The 14,962-nt window shown below is 35.4% G+C and overlaps 1 protein-coding gene across 1 annotated transcript; it reads right to left on the bottom strand.

Annotated features, from left to right (window-relative positions):
- Positions 1-2,310: 2,310 nt before the first annotated feature.
- On the bottom strand, positions 2,311-13,059 carry ttv (exostosin glycosyltransferase 1 ttv). The gene is made up of 8 exons (XM_089696399.1): positions 11,933-13,059; positions 11,388-11,589; positions 11,180-11,299; positions 10,681-10,998; positions 7,749-7,870; positions 6,889-7,069; positions 5,756-6,000; positions 2,311-2,648 (listed from the first exon to the last, which is right to left on the bottom strand). The coding sequence occupies exons 1-8, from the start codon at positions 12,793-12,795 to the stop codon at positions 2,468-2,470; spliced, it is 2,232 nt and encodes a 743-aa protein (XP_089552525.1). The 5' UTR covers positions 12,796-13,059; the 3' UTR covers positions 2,311-2,467.
- Positions 13,060-14,962: the final 1,903 nt, after the last annotated feature.

Here is a 14,962-nt window from a genome sequence, read left to right as displayed (position 1 = left end):
TCTATATAGATGTGGATAACCCATAAGTACATTAGTATAACTATACAAATTGCAAAATATATGGTTAGGGAGCCAGGTGCAAATTTGGTTAACTATTTCCTCTCAAGAGATAATTCGTCAGACGCATGAGAGTATAGTATTATAAAGCCTCGTGAACGTCAGCTGGCGCTCGGTTGGGGGGGTGAGCGGTTGTAGCCTCCCACGCACATAGGAAAAAAAATACATTCATTCATTCATTTCCTCTCAGCTAAAAATTTGTCAAATTGTAGCTAACCCAATATCTCAACGAAAAAAAATAGTCAGCTGGTTACAACATGGTGTATTATACGTCAGCTGGTGTCTCGAACATGAAAGTTAAATTTAAAGAAAAATTTATTTTCCGTTATTTCCTCTCAAACAAAAATTTACCTGATGATAGCTTATATGTAACTGTGGATAAATATATATGTCAGCTGGCTGTATCTTGGTGGAAAAACCGTCAGCTGATACGGGAGGCTACAACCGCTCTTCCCCCCAACCGAGCTCCAGCTGACGTTCACGAGGCTTCATAATACTATACTTTGATGCATTTTACTAATTACCGCTTGAGAGGAACTTGGTCATAAAATCTGCTGCTGGCTCCCGGACCAATACTTAATAAGAAAACAAATGACTAATAGGTTTAGTATCTAGTAATCGTCATGCAATTTTGTTTCAAAAGATATATGAAATGAAATGAAATAATTTATTTGCAGGAATTGTGGTTAATACTTAATACAAGGTTTTACAATAATATATTACAATAAAGTCCGCACAACTCGCGAGCAAACTGGCATGCAAATATTTATGTGTATTTAACTCACTAAAATACAATATATTTTTAGATTAATTTTAACATTTTACATTACAGTTATTATTATCATCTATCTTTAGTGTTTACAAGCAAAGAACTCATTTATATTATACTAGCGGTCCGCCCCGGCTTCGCCCGTGGTACCTATTTACGTTTTCTCTACATAAGAACCATCCTCGTACTTCAAGGAATATAATAAAAAAAGAATTATCGAAATCGGTTCAGCCGTTCTCGAGTTATGCGCTTACCAACACATTTTGCGATTCATTTTTATATATAAGAAAAGCAATGAGATTGCAGCCACTTTTTTAATTTAAGTTTAAACAATTGCATGGGCAATTCCTTAAATGCCATTGGGATTCCGTTATATATCTTCGCACTCATAACATGGCTGTTTTTGCTACATAAAGCAGTGCGACAAATTGGAAGTTGCAATCTGTGAGGATCCCTGGTTGGGTACTGACTATTTTGACAACTTTTAATGTACATATAGGGATGCTGTTTTACAAATATTCCAACCTCCAAGATGTATAAAGAAGTAAGTGTTAAAAGTCCGAGTCGCTTAAATAAGTCTCGACAACTTTCTAAGGGCCCTACTCCACATATTGCTCTGACACACCTTTTCTGAGCTATAAAGACTTTGTTTACGTTTGTAGAGTTGCCCCATAAAATAAGACCATACCGAAGCAACGATGAAACATAACCATGATATGCAATGATTGCCGCTCTCTCATCAATAATCTGTTTAATTCTTCTGAGGGCAAATACAAACTTATTTACACGGGTACAAACAGAATCCGTGTGAGCTTTCCAATTTAAGTGGTTGTCTAATGTGATACCTAAAAATACCGTTTCAGTAACTTCGTCAATACGTTGTCCATTATAAATTATGTCAAGGTTATGTCTAATGTTATGATAATTACAGAATTGCATTAGTTTTGTCTTTGTAATGTTAGGAGTTAAATTATTATATTTTAGCCATTCTGTTACATTTTTGATAGTCAAATAGATGTCTTCTTTGTAGGTAGTCAATTTGTTACGAGGTATGGTGATGGATACATCATCCGCGAACAGAGTACATTTATGTTCTGTAACGTTAGGAAGATCATTTATGTACAATAAGAACAGGAGAGGCCCGAGGATACTGCCTTGTGGCACTCCGTATTTATTATGTACGTATTGTGATCTTACCGACTTTTTTAACGAATTGTTGTCTATATACGATATCTCTACACATTGCATACGGTTAGTCAAGTATGAGGTCAGCCACTTGTGCGCTGGACCTCTTATTCCGTACAGAAAACATTTTCTGAGTAGAGATTCATGGTCTACACAGTCAATATAGTCAATATAGTTACATACATTTAGCAAATCATTGAATTTAGTAATATTAAATAACAGATTTAAATAAATACTTAGAAAAGCTTGAAAATATCAATCTGGGAGGAAATCAAGAGGGCAATAAAAATCGATATAAATAAGTTTTATAAAATTTATTGCAAAGAAAAATGCACTTTCTAAGACTAGAATAAATAGCGAGTTGACATGTTTTCTTCTTCTATCGAATAAACTTAACATTTGTTTTTGGTGTGTTATATAGTAATTTGAGATATAAAATAAATATTTTAAATGTGATTAAGATGTGACTAATTCCATTTTTCTATATTTCTTCCTAAGCGTCGAGACTGGGTCTTTAAACAGTATTGGATCGAGTCTGAGCACGGAACGCACGAGAGGCATGTAGCCCCAGGCCGCTGCAAACGTGTTGAGACACGACTGTCTTTGCACGAAGTGCTCGGGATCGCTCCAGGATGACCTAAAAGAAAATATTGTATTATATAAGAAATTACACGCGAGGCCGGGTTAAACATTAGTTTGAATGTAATAAGAATGTACTGCGATTCTACACAGCTACCTAATTGATGTAGGTAGTTGATAACAAAACGCAGCAAGTCAACGACTATTAGTAAAGTGAGGGTAGTTGGGTCGAACGTCGTATAAACAACGTTCGAGCCCTTAGGCACGATCCGTACTAATGCGCCACGAGTCAAAGGAAAGCGACAACTTATAGTATTCGACAGCTAAGCTTGTTCTGACAGGGCTTTTATAGGTAAACCAGAATCTGATGGCAATTAGGGAAATCAAAATTTTGAGTGTGCAACCCTAGGGAAAATGGACTGAACGATCTTGATACTGCTTATTTTTTAGTTTGTTCTCATAGCATTAGTCACATTACATAAGTGGACAATACTGTACTTAATAATGAGATATCCACTTAATATTATGTAGGTACATACTTACATGTATAATATACATATTACTTTTATACAGGTAATACATATTATTATTTACACATACCTATATTTGTATGTTCATTATCATTATGCCATGTGAAAATATCGATGTTATATCGATAGAAAACTAGACTGCTTATAATTTTTTATAAAATAGAATAAAAATAAAATAAAACTATGTTTATTTTCATAAGTATTAACAGATACACACATTATAAAATTGACTTGGACAGCTTGGACTTGACGAATAGCCGTATTGGAAACTCCTGTAATAAGTTTTCATAAAATTATATTCCAATCACAGACTAATAATAATATACTACGTATACAATTCAATATTATAGTTATATAATATTTTTTAATTGAAAGTATCAAAGCGGGTAAGTCCAATTTACCAATAAAATCTTCTAAATTGAAAATTGTGATGTGTTTGACCCTTCTTCATCAAATATTTTTCTATACACATTATAAACAACACTTCTTGCTTGTGATCACAGCGGCTTTTTCGACATTTTCGAAGATTTTTTAGACAAAAACTTAAAAATTATTTATCAACTGCAAAAAAGACAAATAATTTGACAACCAATTTGATAGTTGTCAAAGAAGTTGCCACATGAAAATCTTTTATTTCTTAAATATAAATATGCCATCAGATTCTGGTAGACCTATAAGAGTGACAACTATTCATCCACAAAAATATTAAATCAAAAGTTACGTCTAACAATTAATTATATCTGCATGATCTAATTTTATACAGTTACTAGCGGTCCGCCCCGGCTTCGCCCGTGGTACCTACATGTTTAAACTATCCTATCTCTCAAGTTGGATCGAACTGCACATGGTGCGAATTTTATTATAATCGGTTAAGTGGTTTAGGAGTCCATTGAGGACAAACATTGTGACACGAGATTTATATACAGGGTGGAAGGTTAAGATGGGGCATGAAGGGCAGGTACCTTAACCGTTGTAGCTACATGAAAACGTTCTTAGGAGACTATCCTTAAATTCTTGAGAAATTTTAATCTACATTCACAGATTTTTGAAAAAATGTACGGTCAGCAAGGAAATCGGCAGTTTTTAAAAAAAAATTTTTTGATGCCAATCGATCCAGTTTCTCATGGGGATTAAAACACTCTAAAAGACCAACTGAGGTATGAGTACTAGAAAAGTCAGAAATCGCGAAAAACTATTTTCATTCATGAACAAGTAAAAAGACAAAGGCACAGCAACTTAACATGCCAGCGACGCGGGGCGTGAGCGGGCGGTGGCTGGCAGCTCGTGCACGAGATGAAAAATTATGTAAATTTGAATATCGAACGAACACGTCACATTTTTATGGCTTATGTAAACAATAACACATAGAAAACAAAAGTTACCATAAGTCACTCTGTCTTCACTAAAAATGTTCTTAAATAATTTAGAACGTTTAGATCTGTTAGAGGCTTACTTTTTAAATAATAAAAACCCAACAGTTGCATTGGAATGGTACAGGAATAAATACCCAATGCGATATTTACCGACGCGAAAGGTAATTGCGAATCTTGTAAAAAATCTAGCAGAAAGTGGCTCATTTAAGAAAAGCTTGACACGTCCGCGTCGTGCACGCGTATTGAATGAGAATACGGTGATAGAAATTTTAGCACTAATTGTGGAAGCATATCCCGAAATTTCTTCAAAACAAGTTGCCGTCGAAGTTGGTTGTTCGCACTGGATAGTTTTAAAAACATGGAAGAAATACGGCTACAAATGCTACCGCCATGGATCCCCATGAGAAACTGGATCGATTGGCATCAAAAAATTTTTTTTTGAAAACTGCCGATTTCCTTGCTGACCGTACATTTTTTCAAAAATCTGTGAATGCAGATTAAAATTTCTCAAGAATTTAAGGATAGTCTCCTAAGAACGTTTTCATGTAGCTACAACGGTTAAGGTACCTGCCCTTCATGCCCCATCTTAACCTTCCACCCTGTATATTAAGATATTGTATCCGAATCTGTTGAATTTGATCGATTAAACGTACAAATTTTGATATTTAGGATAAAGTATTATGAATAGTGGAATAAACAAAATGTAATGGAAAATCTGGTAGTTGTTACATTTCTACTTTCCTTTATCTTTATTTAAGCTTCTAAGTAAAATTATAATACATCAGCGATGGCATCCCCCCTTTCCCTAATAAAACCATGCTTAGGTATATAACACAACAATATTTCAAGATCGTAGAAAATATTTCAAAACACCAGACTTTTTAAATCATCACTATTCGCTTGAAAGAAGCTATGCCATATTCCTCTCGGTTCCTCTATCAATTATCATTCCTTATCAGAGGCTCTACTTCTGCAAATGTTCACGGACATTGATTATCGCTTCTCATCAAGCGACCCACCAGCTCAGTTAGGTACTCGCTATGCCATAAAAAAGAGCGTGTATGCCGAGCACACGTGTAAGAAATTTTTGGCAAGATTCTAAGATACCAAAATAGTCGCCTTACTCCATAACGTGACGGTATTGCCATGACGCGACCTCGAAATTTTACTCTCAACGCGCTAAAGAAGTTTCACTTGAAAATCTAAAAAAAAACAAAACACAAATATAAAAAAGGTAAAGAGAAACAAAACACGGCACTGACTTGTATCGGTGGTGCGCCGTCTTGTAGCGCCTGCGCTGCGCGAGCTTGAGCGGCGGGCGGCGCGTGAGGTGCGCCACGAGGCAGTTGAGCAGGATGTCCTCGCAGTTGTCCGCGCGGCGCACGGCCAGCCGCAGCGCGGGCGCGGCCGCCGCGTACAGCGCGAGCGCCGCGCGGTGCACCAGCGCCGCGCCCGGCAGCACCATCGAGTACGACCCGCCCCACTTGCTGCTGTAGCCCCACGCGCCCTGGCACCGCACAAAACCAAACTCAAACATTTATTTATTCAATTAGACTTCTTCGAGAAGCACTTTTGAAACGTCAATACATATTTTTTACATTTACCACCGATTCGGAAAGCAGTCTATGGAGAAGAACCGGCAAGAAACTCCATCACCGACCGCAGTTAGCAAGTGCACTACGCTCAGCTTTGCATTTGTGTGTGTTCATAGATAGTGGAGATGAGGTGACGGCAAAGAGTAAAGTAATACATACTGGGTGACGGCTTAGAGCGCGGAGCATCCTTTGCCTGGCATATATCGGTTTATACTGGTTTTTTTTGCCCAGAGGGGCACAGTGAAGTCAAGTGGTTTCTAGCTTTACTTTGGAAGGTCACTCACACATATGCAAAGCTCATGTTACGTCACGCGGTCTTTAGTATGTGTTACATTTCAGATTTAAGACAAGCTTGAAGCCGCAAATTTAATGTGGAGTTGTGAAATGCTAATTCAGGTTGTTTTGTACAAAATATAAACAGTTTAACCAATTATAAAGTTGCACACAGTGTATTATTTAAAAAATTAAATTATTCATTATTGAACAACTACCTAACATTTTCTTAAAGAATATATTCAGAATGATGGAAAAAGATGAAATTTGGACGTATTAATGTTTTATGGTTCCACACTAGCTGCTCCGCGCGGTTTCACCGCCGTGGCTCTACTCCTGTTGGTCGTAGCGTGATGATATATACCCTATAGCCTTTCTCGATAAATGAGCTATCTATCACCGAAAGAATTTTTCAAATTGGACCAGTAGTTCCCGAGATTAGTGCGTTCAAATAAACAAACTCTTCAGCTTTATAATATTAGTATAGATTATACATAATTTTGAGACAATACTTGAATTTAACAAACCTTCGATTCATCCCAAAAGTGATTTCTGGCAGGATAACCAACAATGCGTTCAGGGAAGTGTTGCCATACCAGAAAAGCGAAATCTAGCTCTTCAGCCAAGAGTGGAGCGTCTCCGTCCAATGAAAACACAGCTGCTGTAGGTATTGCCCAGAGTGGTTGCCATCTTGCTGATACTCCTTCCCTGTTAATTAACTTTTTCAATGTTACAGGCACTTTCTTAATAACAACTTATGGCATCAACTACCTTGACTAGAGCAACTAGGTAGGTAATTGATTAAATGGAGTACAACATGGGCCAGGTTTTCCGAAAATTCTACATATTGCTTAAGAAATATCATATGTGTTCGCAATAGACACAGTCTCATTTTAATAATGCAATTTATACTTTGCATTTGAATGTTACTTTCACTCATATTCAATTATTATGTTACTAAGATTCCTATTGCATGTTGTTGCTTGTTATATCTGGTTAAATGATTACGACAACAATTTGAACACATCACTATCAGAGGCTATTTTAACCGAATTTATTTTGTAAGAAACATATTTATATTTTAAATTATACTCTTGACTGTATATGTATAGGTACTATTATTTCTTAAAGCAAAAATCTGCCTTTTTATCTTTATCCCGAATTGCTAAATTGATTTTGATTCCTGGGTTCAGAGAGATAGAGAACAAAAAAAAAGAAAGAGTTCAAAATACTCTATATATTGCAGAGAATGGTATTTGAATTATTTATCAAAATGTATTGAGGATTTTTATGATTATTATGAGGTTCAACGAGTCGCATGAACATGAATTACAAAGATAATTGTGACATAAAAATTACAACGATTAAATAATTTATAATAAATTACCCAGGATAATGTGTTGTTGCATCCACAACTGTTACAGGCAAAGGATCTCGAGGATCACCAGCAACTCTAGACAGTGACTTTAACGTTGGCGCCGCCCGCTCACTGTCCCACACAAGCACAACCTAAAAAATTTACAATTTTTATTAATAGCTATAGTTACATATAATAAATCTGTAGAAGGGTCAATTCTGTACATTGAAAATATTGAAAAAATAGTTTGGAAAATCCAAAAGTGCACGCCTCATAATTTTTTTTTAATAATTATTATTTTTGTTTATTTAATAACAATTAAACCACATCGAATCAGACCCTGAAAAATGAAAGGGTTCTATTCCTGAGCATACTCAAGCGTAAGAGAAAAAAAAAGACTCGATTAGTAAAGTATTTCGGTCGCTATCGTGTTAACAAGAAAATCCTCCGCACATACAGACACACGGACGTCCAAGACAGAACATTTTTAAACTGTTTTTTTTTTTTATTAACAATAGCCAGGCATTTGACTGCATCCTACCTGATGGTAAGTAGTGATGCAGTCTATGAATGAGCATGCCTGCCTAGAAAGAGCCTATTCACTTTTACCCTGAACAGATTATAGGTTTCTGGAAAGACAGACGCGGGCAAGGCGTTCCAGTCCCTCGCTGTTCGGTTTATAAAAGAGTTCTGAAACCGTTTTGTGCGCAAAAAAGGTACATCAACTACGAAGGGATGGAAGCCAAGCGCGCGTCGAGATGTTCTGTGGTGGAAAGGGGAGGGTGGAATGAGATTATGCAGCTCCGTTGCACATTCCCCGAAGTGCAAGCGGTAAAAAACTGATAGGCATGCGACTTTACGTCTATGTTCAAGACTAAGCAGTCTACTCTTGGTCAGATTCTGGTCATCTATAATCCTTACAGCACGTCTCTCAATCGAATCCAATGCTCATAGATGTGTTTTAGCAGCTCCAGCCCATAAATGGCTGCAGTACTCCACACACGAACGAATTTGTGCTTGATATATATTTAGAAGCTGTTTTGGTGTGAAGTACTGCCTGACCTTCGATAATATGCCAAGTTTTTTGGCAGCCATTCGAGCCTTGGATTCGATGAAAGCACCGAAGTTAAGATCAGATGAGAGAGTTACTCCTAGTAGCTCAAGGTGGTCAGCTACTGTAATCGCTACATTCTGAAAAGAAGGCGTCAGCTCAAAACTACACTTTTTGGCAGTGAAAAGGCAGGCCTGAGTTTTATTAGCATTGAATTGGACAAGATTGGAGTCGCCAATCGGAGACCTCTCTGAGTGTCCTATTCACGCGTTCGACCATGGCCTCTCTTTCCATTTTTAACTAGTTTAAATAACAAAAATGACATCAAAAATATCATGAATGTTAAAAATAGTGTTTTTTCTTAATATGTGTGTGTATGTATTATCGTACAAGTGCAATGTATGATACATAAAGACATTTTAAGTTTGAAAAATCAGGGCCTGTAGACAAAGTAACAACTACAAAACGATAACGAAGTTAGAAATCGCAAAAATGTATGGGATTGACATACGCCGCGTTAGATCACGTGGTCTATCTAATGTCAATCCCATACATTTTTGCGATTTCTAACTTCGTTATCGTTTTGTAATTGTTACTTTGTCTAAGGCCCCAGATGTTTTGCGCGAAGTGACAGTAGTACCCACCTCAACGCTTCGCTTATGAGGCGTGCAATAAATAGCAGGTGTTACTGGATCGATACCAAACCCAAATACATATGTGATTAAAAAATTTTTGTCTGTCTGTCTGTATGTTCAGGCATCACGTGAAAACTAACGGTTCGATTTCGTAGGCATGACGAAAGATTTTGAAATCCTCTTCCATAATGTGTGTATACGTTTACTATACAAGAAAAACCCTATATTTCGGTAATATACTTAAATTTAACGAAGATAAAAGCCATTTTCCAAAAAATATTTATTAACTGTGCCAAAACAGCTCGCAGGTGTCATGGCGTAGGCGTGACGTCACATTTTGGTAAATACGTAATTATTTGTACGCATTGCGAAGAAAATTAAAAAAATATTTATTTAATATGTGTTATAGAAACGAATTTCAAAGTTTATAAGTGGTGTGCAGTATTGCAGTGTGAATCCACATAAAAATAATGCTCAAAAATGTGTTAGTAATTATTTTAAGCGAGAAAATAATAAGAAATGATTGTATAAAGTTGGCGCGGAGAACCCCGAACCATGTATTCGTGAATTCGCAATTATATTTCTGTTCTGAGTCGATAAAGCATACGTGAAACAATAGAAAATAAATAAAAATGCGTATTCTCAACATATTCATAACAACAAAAAACATCTGACGTGAGTTGTTTACTTAAGCGTGACGTCACGCGTGTTTTAGTCAAAATGGCCAACTGCAGTATTTCAATGTTTTATTTTATTGATAATCTCATTAATCTTAATGTTTTTAAGATTTCTAAGTCACTATATGTAATTTATCTATTATACATTTTCCCTTAAAAACACTAATACGATCATTTATGGATACTGTCGTCATGCCTATTATACCTTATTATCCTGGGCATAACATACTTTTTATCCTGGAAAAACACGTAGAAAAAAAAATAATTTTTCAGTTTTATTTTTTGTTATACCGACATCCGCGCGGATGGAGTCGAATGGCTATAGTAGGTACTGAATTACGCCAAAACTATTTTACTGAAAATCGGTTTTGTTGTACCTTATTTACTGGAACTGCAATATGGCTAATATCTGCAGCATGGCTGGTAAAAATGTATATACTTATCTGTTGATTAGTTATTAATTAGTAACTTTATAATTTAAAATTATTTACTTATATATTTTTTCCAGACAATTTTAGCATTGGTGAATTAGCTGTTGTAGTTTATTCTTTTGAATTTCGTAACAGTTTATACATATTATGTTTAAAAGATGCACCTACCTTTTCACAATATTCGCTGCTAGCGATATTTGCCAATAATTTGTGTAAAGCTGGTGATGTAGCTTGAACATATAAGAGGGCTGTAAATGTATTGCCAGGTGTGGAAGGAGGGGCAATAAGGGGTACCGATGGTGCCGGGAGGGGAATAGTAGAAGGGGAGACGGCCAAAGGAGGTTCCGGAGCAGACACTCCCAGGGGTAAGTGAGCGCGCGAGTCACCATAATTGGCCAATGTACCCAGAGCTCCCGGTGACGTATTCCATATCAATGCCTCACGGTGTCGTGATGTTCTGTGTATCATTATCCTTTCTAAGATTATCTAAAAATAAATCAGCATTTTAATCACACACAACTTAAATAAGCTACTTATTGATATGATTATGATATTAATTCGGGTTTACAAAACAAAGGATCAACGAGGGCAGATTTTAAAGATAATCATCATTACAGATTTTACTCATTTAAAAGGTGTTTTTTGTTTTTTAATTTGTTAAAAATACCTCAATAGTTGTGAATACAATTTTCTCAATTGATGAAAAATATTGTTCCCAAAGAAGTTGTGTTTGCTGTCTTAGAGCAAGAACACGCTCAGGAGGTACTGAGCGTACAAGCTCTGGTACCTGCAATATGAAATAACGTCATTATAAGTATTTATAAGATTAAGTTTCCAGTCCAAAAATATTGTAAAAAGGACATAATTTATTTTACTTGTAACAGAAGACGTTCATCAGCCCATATGACCGCACGGCGCCAATCAACACGTTCATCAAATGGTAACCTCCAACCATTACTTAAAAGTACTGGAACACAACCTGCTGCCAATGCTTCTAAAAAACGATATGATCCAAGACGTCTCCCTCTTGCAACAAGACAAAATGTTGAATTTGCTAATAGTTGTTCATAATCAAATCTGAAAAACATAATTTTTATAGAAATGTATTTATGTGCAACTTTGATAAACAATATACCAATTACATGGATAACGGGTCTACAAAATTCGGTCAGGTCATGAAAAATCAAACCTATATTATATCTTTGATTACTGAGAGTAAATAGAGATGAATGGATTAAACAGTTTAAAAGTTTAGCTTAAGAACAATGACAACTACATCTACTTGGTAATATTGATTGAAGATGTGTAACAATACAATATGCAAGCCAATAATGAAGCAGTGGAATTAATAATAAATAATATGTGTTCTTTGAAGAAACTTAGATGATAATATAATAAATATCACAAAAACAAGCCATACTTGTCATATTCTTTATTGTCTTCATCACATCTTTCATCCCTTAAATCTTTCCATGACTTTCCATGTCTGCAAGTAGTGACTAATATAAGGTTGTTACCATCATGCAGGTGCCACAATGAATTTCTTGTTTCACTGCCAATCCCATGTACGTAACGTTTTCCTTTGAATGCAAGTAAATGACGCCTAGGTGCAGGGAAAGGATTAGCCGTAGCAGCTGGAGGAGCTCCACCACGTTCTGGATGCTCTTTGTGAAATAATGGCAAAGATATATCAAAACCTTCTCTAAATAATGCTTCAGATGCACTAGCTCTAGCCATTATTGCTTCACCTGGATCAAAGCCTAAAGCACCTTCTGAATAATCTGGCCATGTTCCTGCATATAAATTAAATATCAAATGATTACGGCCATTTTTCCAGTGTGGCAAGCGAGATAAACGTGATCCAACATCAGTGACATGTTCAGGTGAAAGTGGATCGGCATCTAGAGTATCCACAGCGGGTATGAACAAGCAGGCCTCAGACGGGTCACGAGTGGCGTATCTAGATTCACGAATAACTGACAGAACTTTTCTATATGTAGCACTCACAGGACCATCGGTTGGATACACGTAAACTTTAGGATCATTTCCACAATTAGTAAAATCGAAACAGGTTTCCATACGGCATGATTTCCTAGTAAAGTCAGGATTCCGTTTCTGACGTGAAGGTGCTTCTGATAATTCATCAAGAGTAGCAAATGAGGGTAAGTTATTACGATGGTTCTTATGTAGACTTTCAGACTTAAAACGATAACCGCCTATATAACAATACAATATTAGAATAAGAGATACAGCAAGTAATATATATCGCTTTTTTGCTTGCATTTTTACTTTCTCTTAAAAAATGTTTTTGTTTAACTTGTGTATATCATCGTGACTTCATTATTTTTGTTATTTAACATAATCATATGATATTTCATTTAATCTATCATTAAAACTATGAATGTTTTTATAAAATACAACTTTCTAGTACTTCAATATCTTTCAAAAGATGATAATTAACTGAAAAATTCATAAATACGTCTTGGGATTGAATAATAAATAACAACAAAATCAAGTGTCAACCCCAAGTCAACTATCGTCTGTCTACGTCAACAAGACGTCAACTATACTCAGTCACAGATGACAGAACTCAGTCACAGATCCTAAGCACAGATCATTGGCAACCAGCCATAGAGAGTACAAGAAGCTTATATCACAGTATTACCATATTTCCTACAGTATGGCGACGAATGTACTTGTGCAGAGAAACGGAGGGGAACTGGCGGGGGGTCGGGCGACGCGGGCCGCTTAATGCAATCACGCTGAGTTTGCATTAACTATCGCGAAAGGACGACGCAGTCGTATTTTTTGTGTAATAATTTTATTATACATAGGTACTTACATATTCTATTATGGCGCGCAAAAACTGTTCCGTTTACGGATGTAAATCTACATTGAAATCCCAGAAGGAAACAATATTTCAGAAAGATTGTATTAATTGTATCTGTTGAATTAAAATCAAAGCTATGTATATGTTGTCCTCATTATTTTCTAATCAGATTGTACATCCCAATGCGAATGCATTACTTAGTTAAATGGTATAGTATAAAATTAAGAACATCCAAAAATAAAGTGTCCACGTAAATAATATTTAGCAGTGCAATATCTGTAATTATATATTTATGAACAAATAATTACATCAGATTTAATAATCGCAATTATTTTGAATGTACATGAATAAATGATTTCATCATAATATTAATAATCACAATTGTTTTATTTCCCATTTGTTGCAACCCTAGCATATTTTCGTGTGGCAGCGTAAGTACCTACGCTGGCGGCGGCGTCGCGCGACATCAAAGGCGTTTCCTTACTGTAGGAAATAATATTGTAATACTGTGCTTATATCCTCAGAGCAATAAACCTAATTCCTCTGAGCTTATATCTAATACACTGGAGATTTCCTTAGAGTATAGATAGTATCTATAGAGTGCGAACAACCAAGTGGGAACAGTAGGCACAGGTGGGAACAACACGACATTCCCGCCGCGCGCGCTCGTAGTCGTGGTTGAGTGCTGTCGAAATGCGTTGCTCAGGATTTTTATTCATAGCTAGGAATAAACATGGTGAAATGTGCAGTTCTATCTTGCAAAAACGATACTAGAAAATACATAAAATTGAAATCCAGTATCACATTTCATCAGTAAGTCGATTGTTATACTTATTTTTATGAAAATAAATCTAGCATCGCGGGGGTGAGGGGGAGGTGGGAGGCGGACACGCGCAGGCTTGCTCGCGCGCCTCACTGCCGCCATTTTATCGTAGTGATGTGACCTGATCAACGCTGTATTCGATATAAAGTTTACTAGAAGAACTATATTTTTACAAATTATTTATTTAACTTTAAAATTAAAACTCTTTTAAAAATGTAAATAAATTTTCAAATAAATTTGTGGTGTGTTTTGTATGATACACTTTCTAATATTATGAATGCGAATGTATTATAGGGTAAATGTAAAGTATGTAATTTTACGATATATTTTCTGAACCGCTAAATTGAATTTGAAGATTTTGATAGTAGAATGGATAAAATGAAATAAAAAAATTATTTATATTATTTATTATATTATCATTTTAAATTATTAATTATTTCTTATTTTTATTTAACATTTTTAAAACATTGTTATTATTGTTTGATTTATTATTAAAGAAATAGCACTAAACCCGACCTTATATTTTTATTAACTTTATTATTTAAAAAGTACTCACGGTTTTCTGATATTCTTTTTTTAAAGTACTTATAATTAATAGAAGAAATATTCAAATGGAATAAACAAACTTAATTCAGTTGGTAAACAAATTTAAAATTACATATTTATACTTTATTCATATATTTTTCCTTTAATAACTTATTGAACATAAAATTTACTTATGAAACATATTTATTTACATAAATAACTTATCGATAGTTCAACACGCAATTGATACCTACCCATCCCTATTTGTCACA

Source organism: Colias philodice, chromosome 6 (genome assembly GCF_061535455.1).
Source record: "Colias philodice isolate Cphi_HAF_F1 chromosome 6, ilColPhil1 Martin Lab GWU primary, whole genome shotgun sequence".
In the NCBI taxonomy this organism is placed as follows: domain Eukaryota; kingdom Metazoa; phylum Arthropoda; class Insecta; order Lepidoptera; family Pieridae; genus Colias; species Colias philodice.
This window is presented reverse-complemented; position numbering and strand designations above follow the sequence as displayed.

Bases quoted from the DNA above. Each gene is read 5' to 3' on its own strand.
- ttv (XM_089696399.1), bottom strand. From the start codon at position 12,795: ATGCAAGCAAAAAAGCGATATATATTACTTGCTGTATCTCTTATTCTA. The intron at 10,999-11,179 runs GTATTTTTAACA...ATTTATTTTTAG, and splicing joins TTGTATTCACAACTATTGAG to ATAATCTTAGAAAGGATAAT. The intron at 7,070-7,748 runs GTAATTTATTAT...GTTAATTAACAG, and splicing joins GCAACAACACATTATCCTGG to GGAAGGAGTATCAGCAAGAT.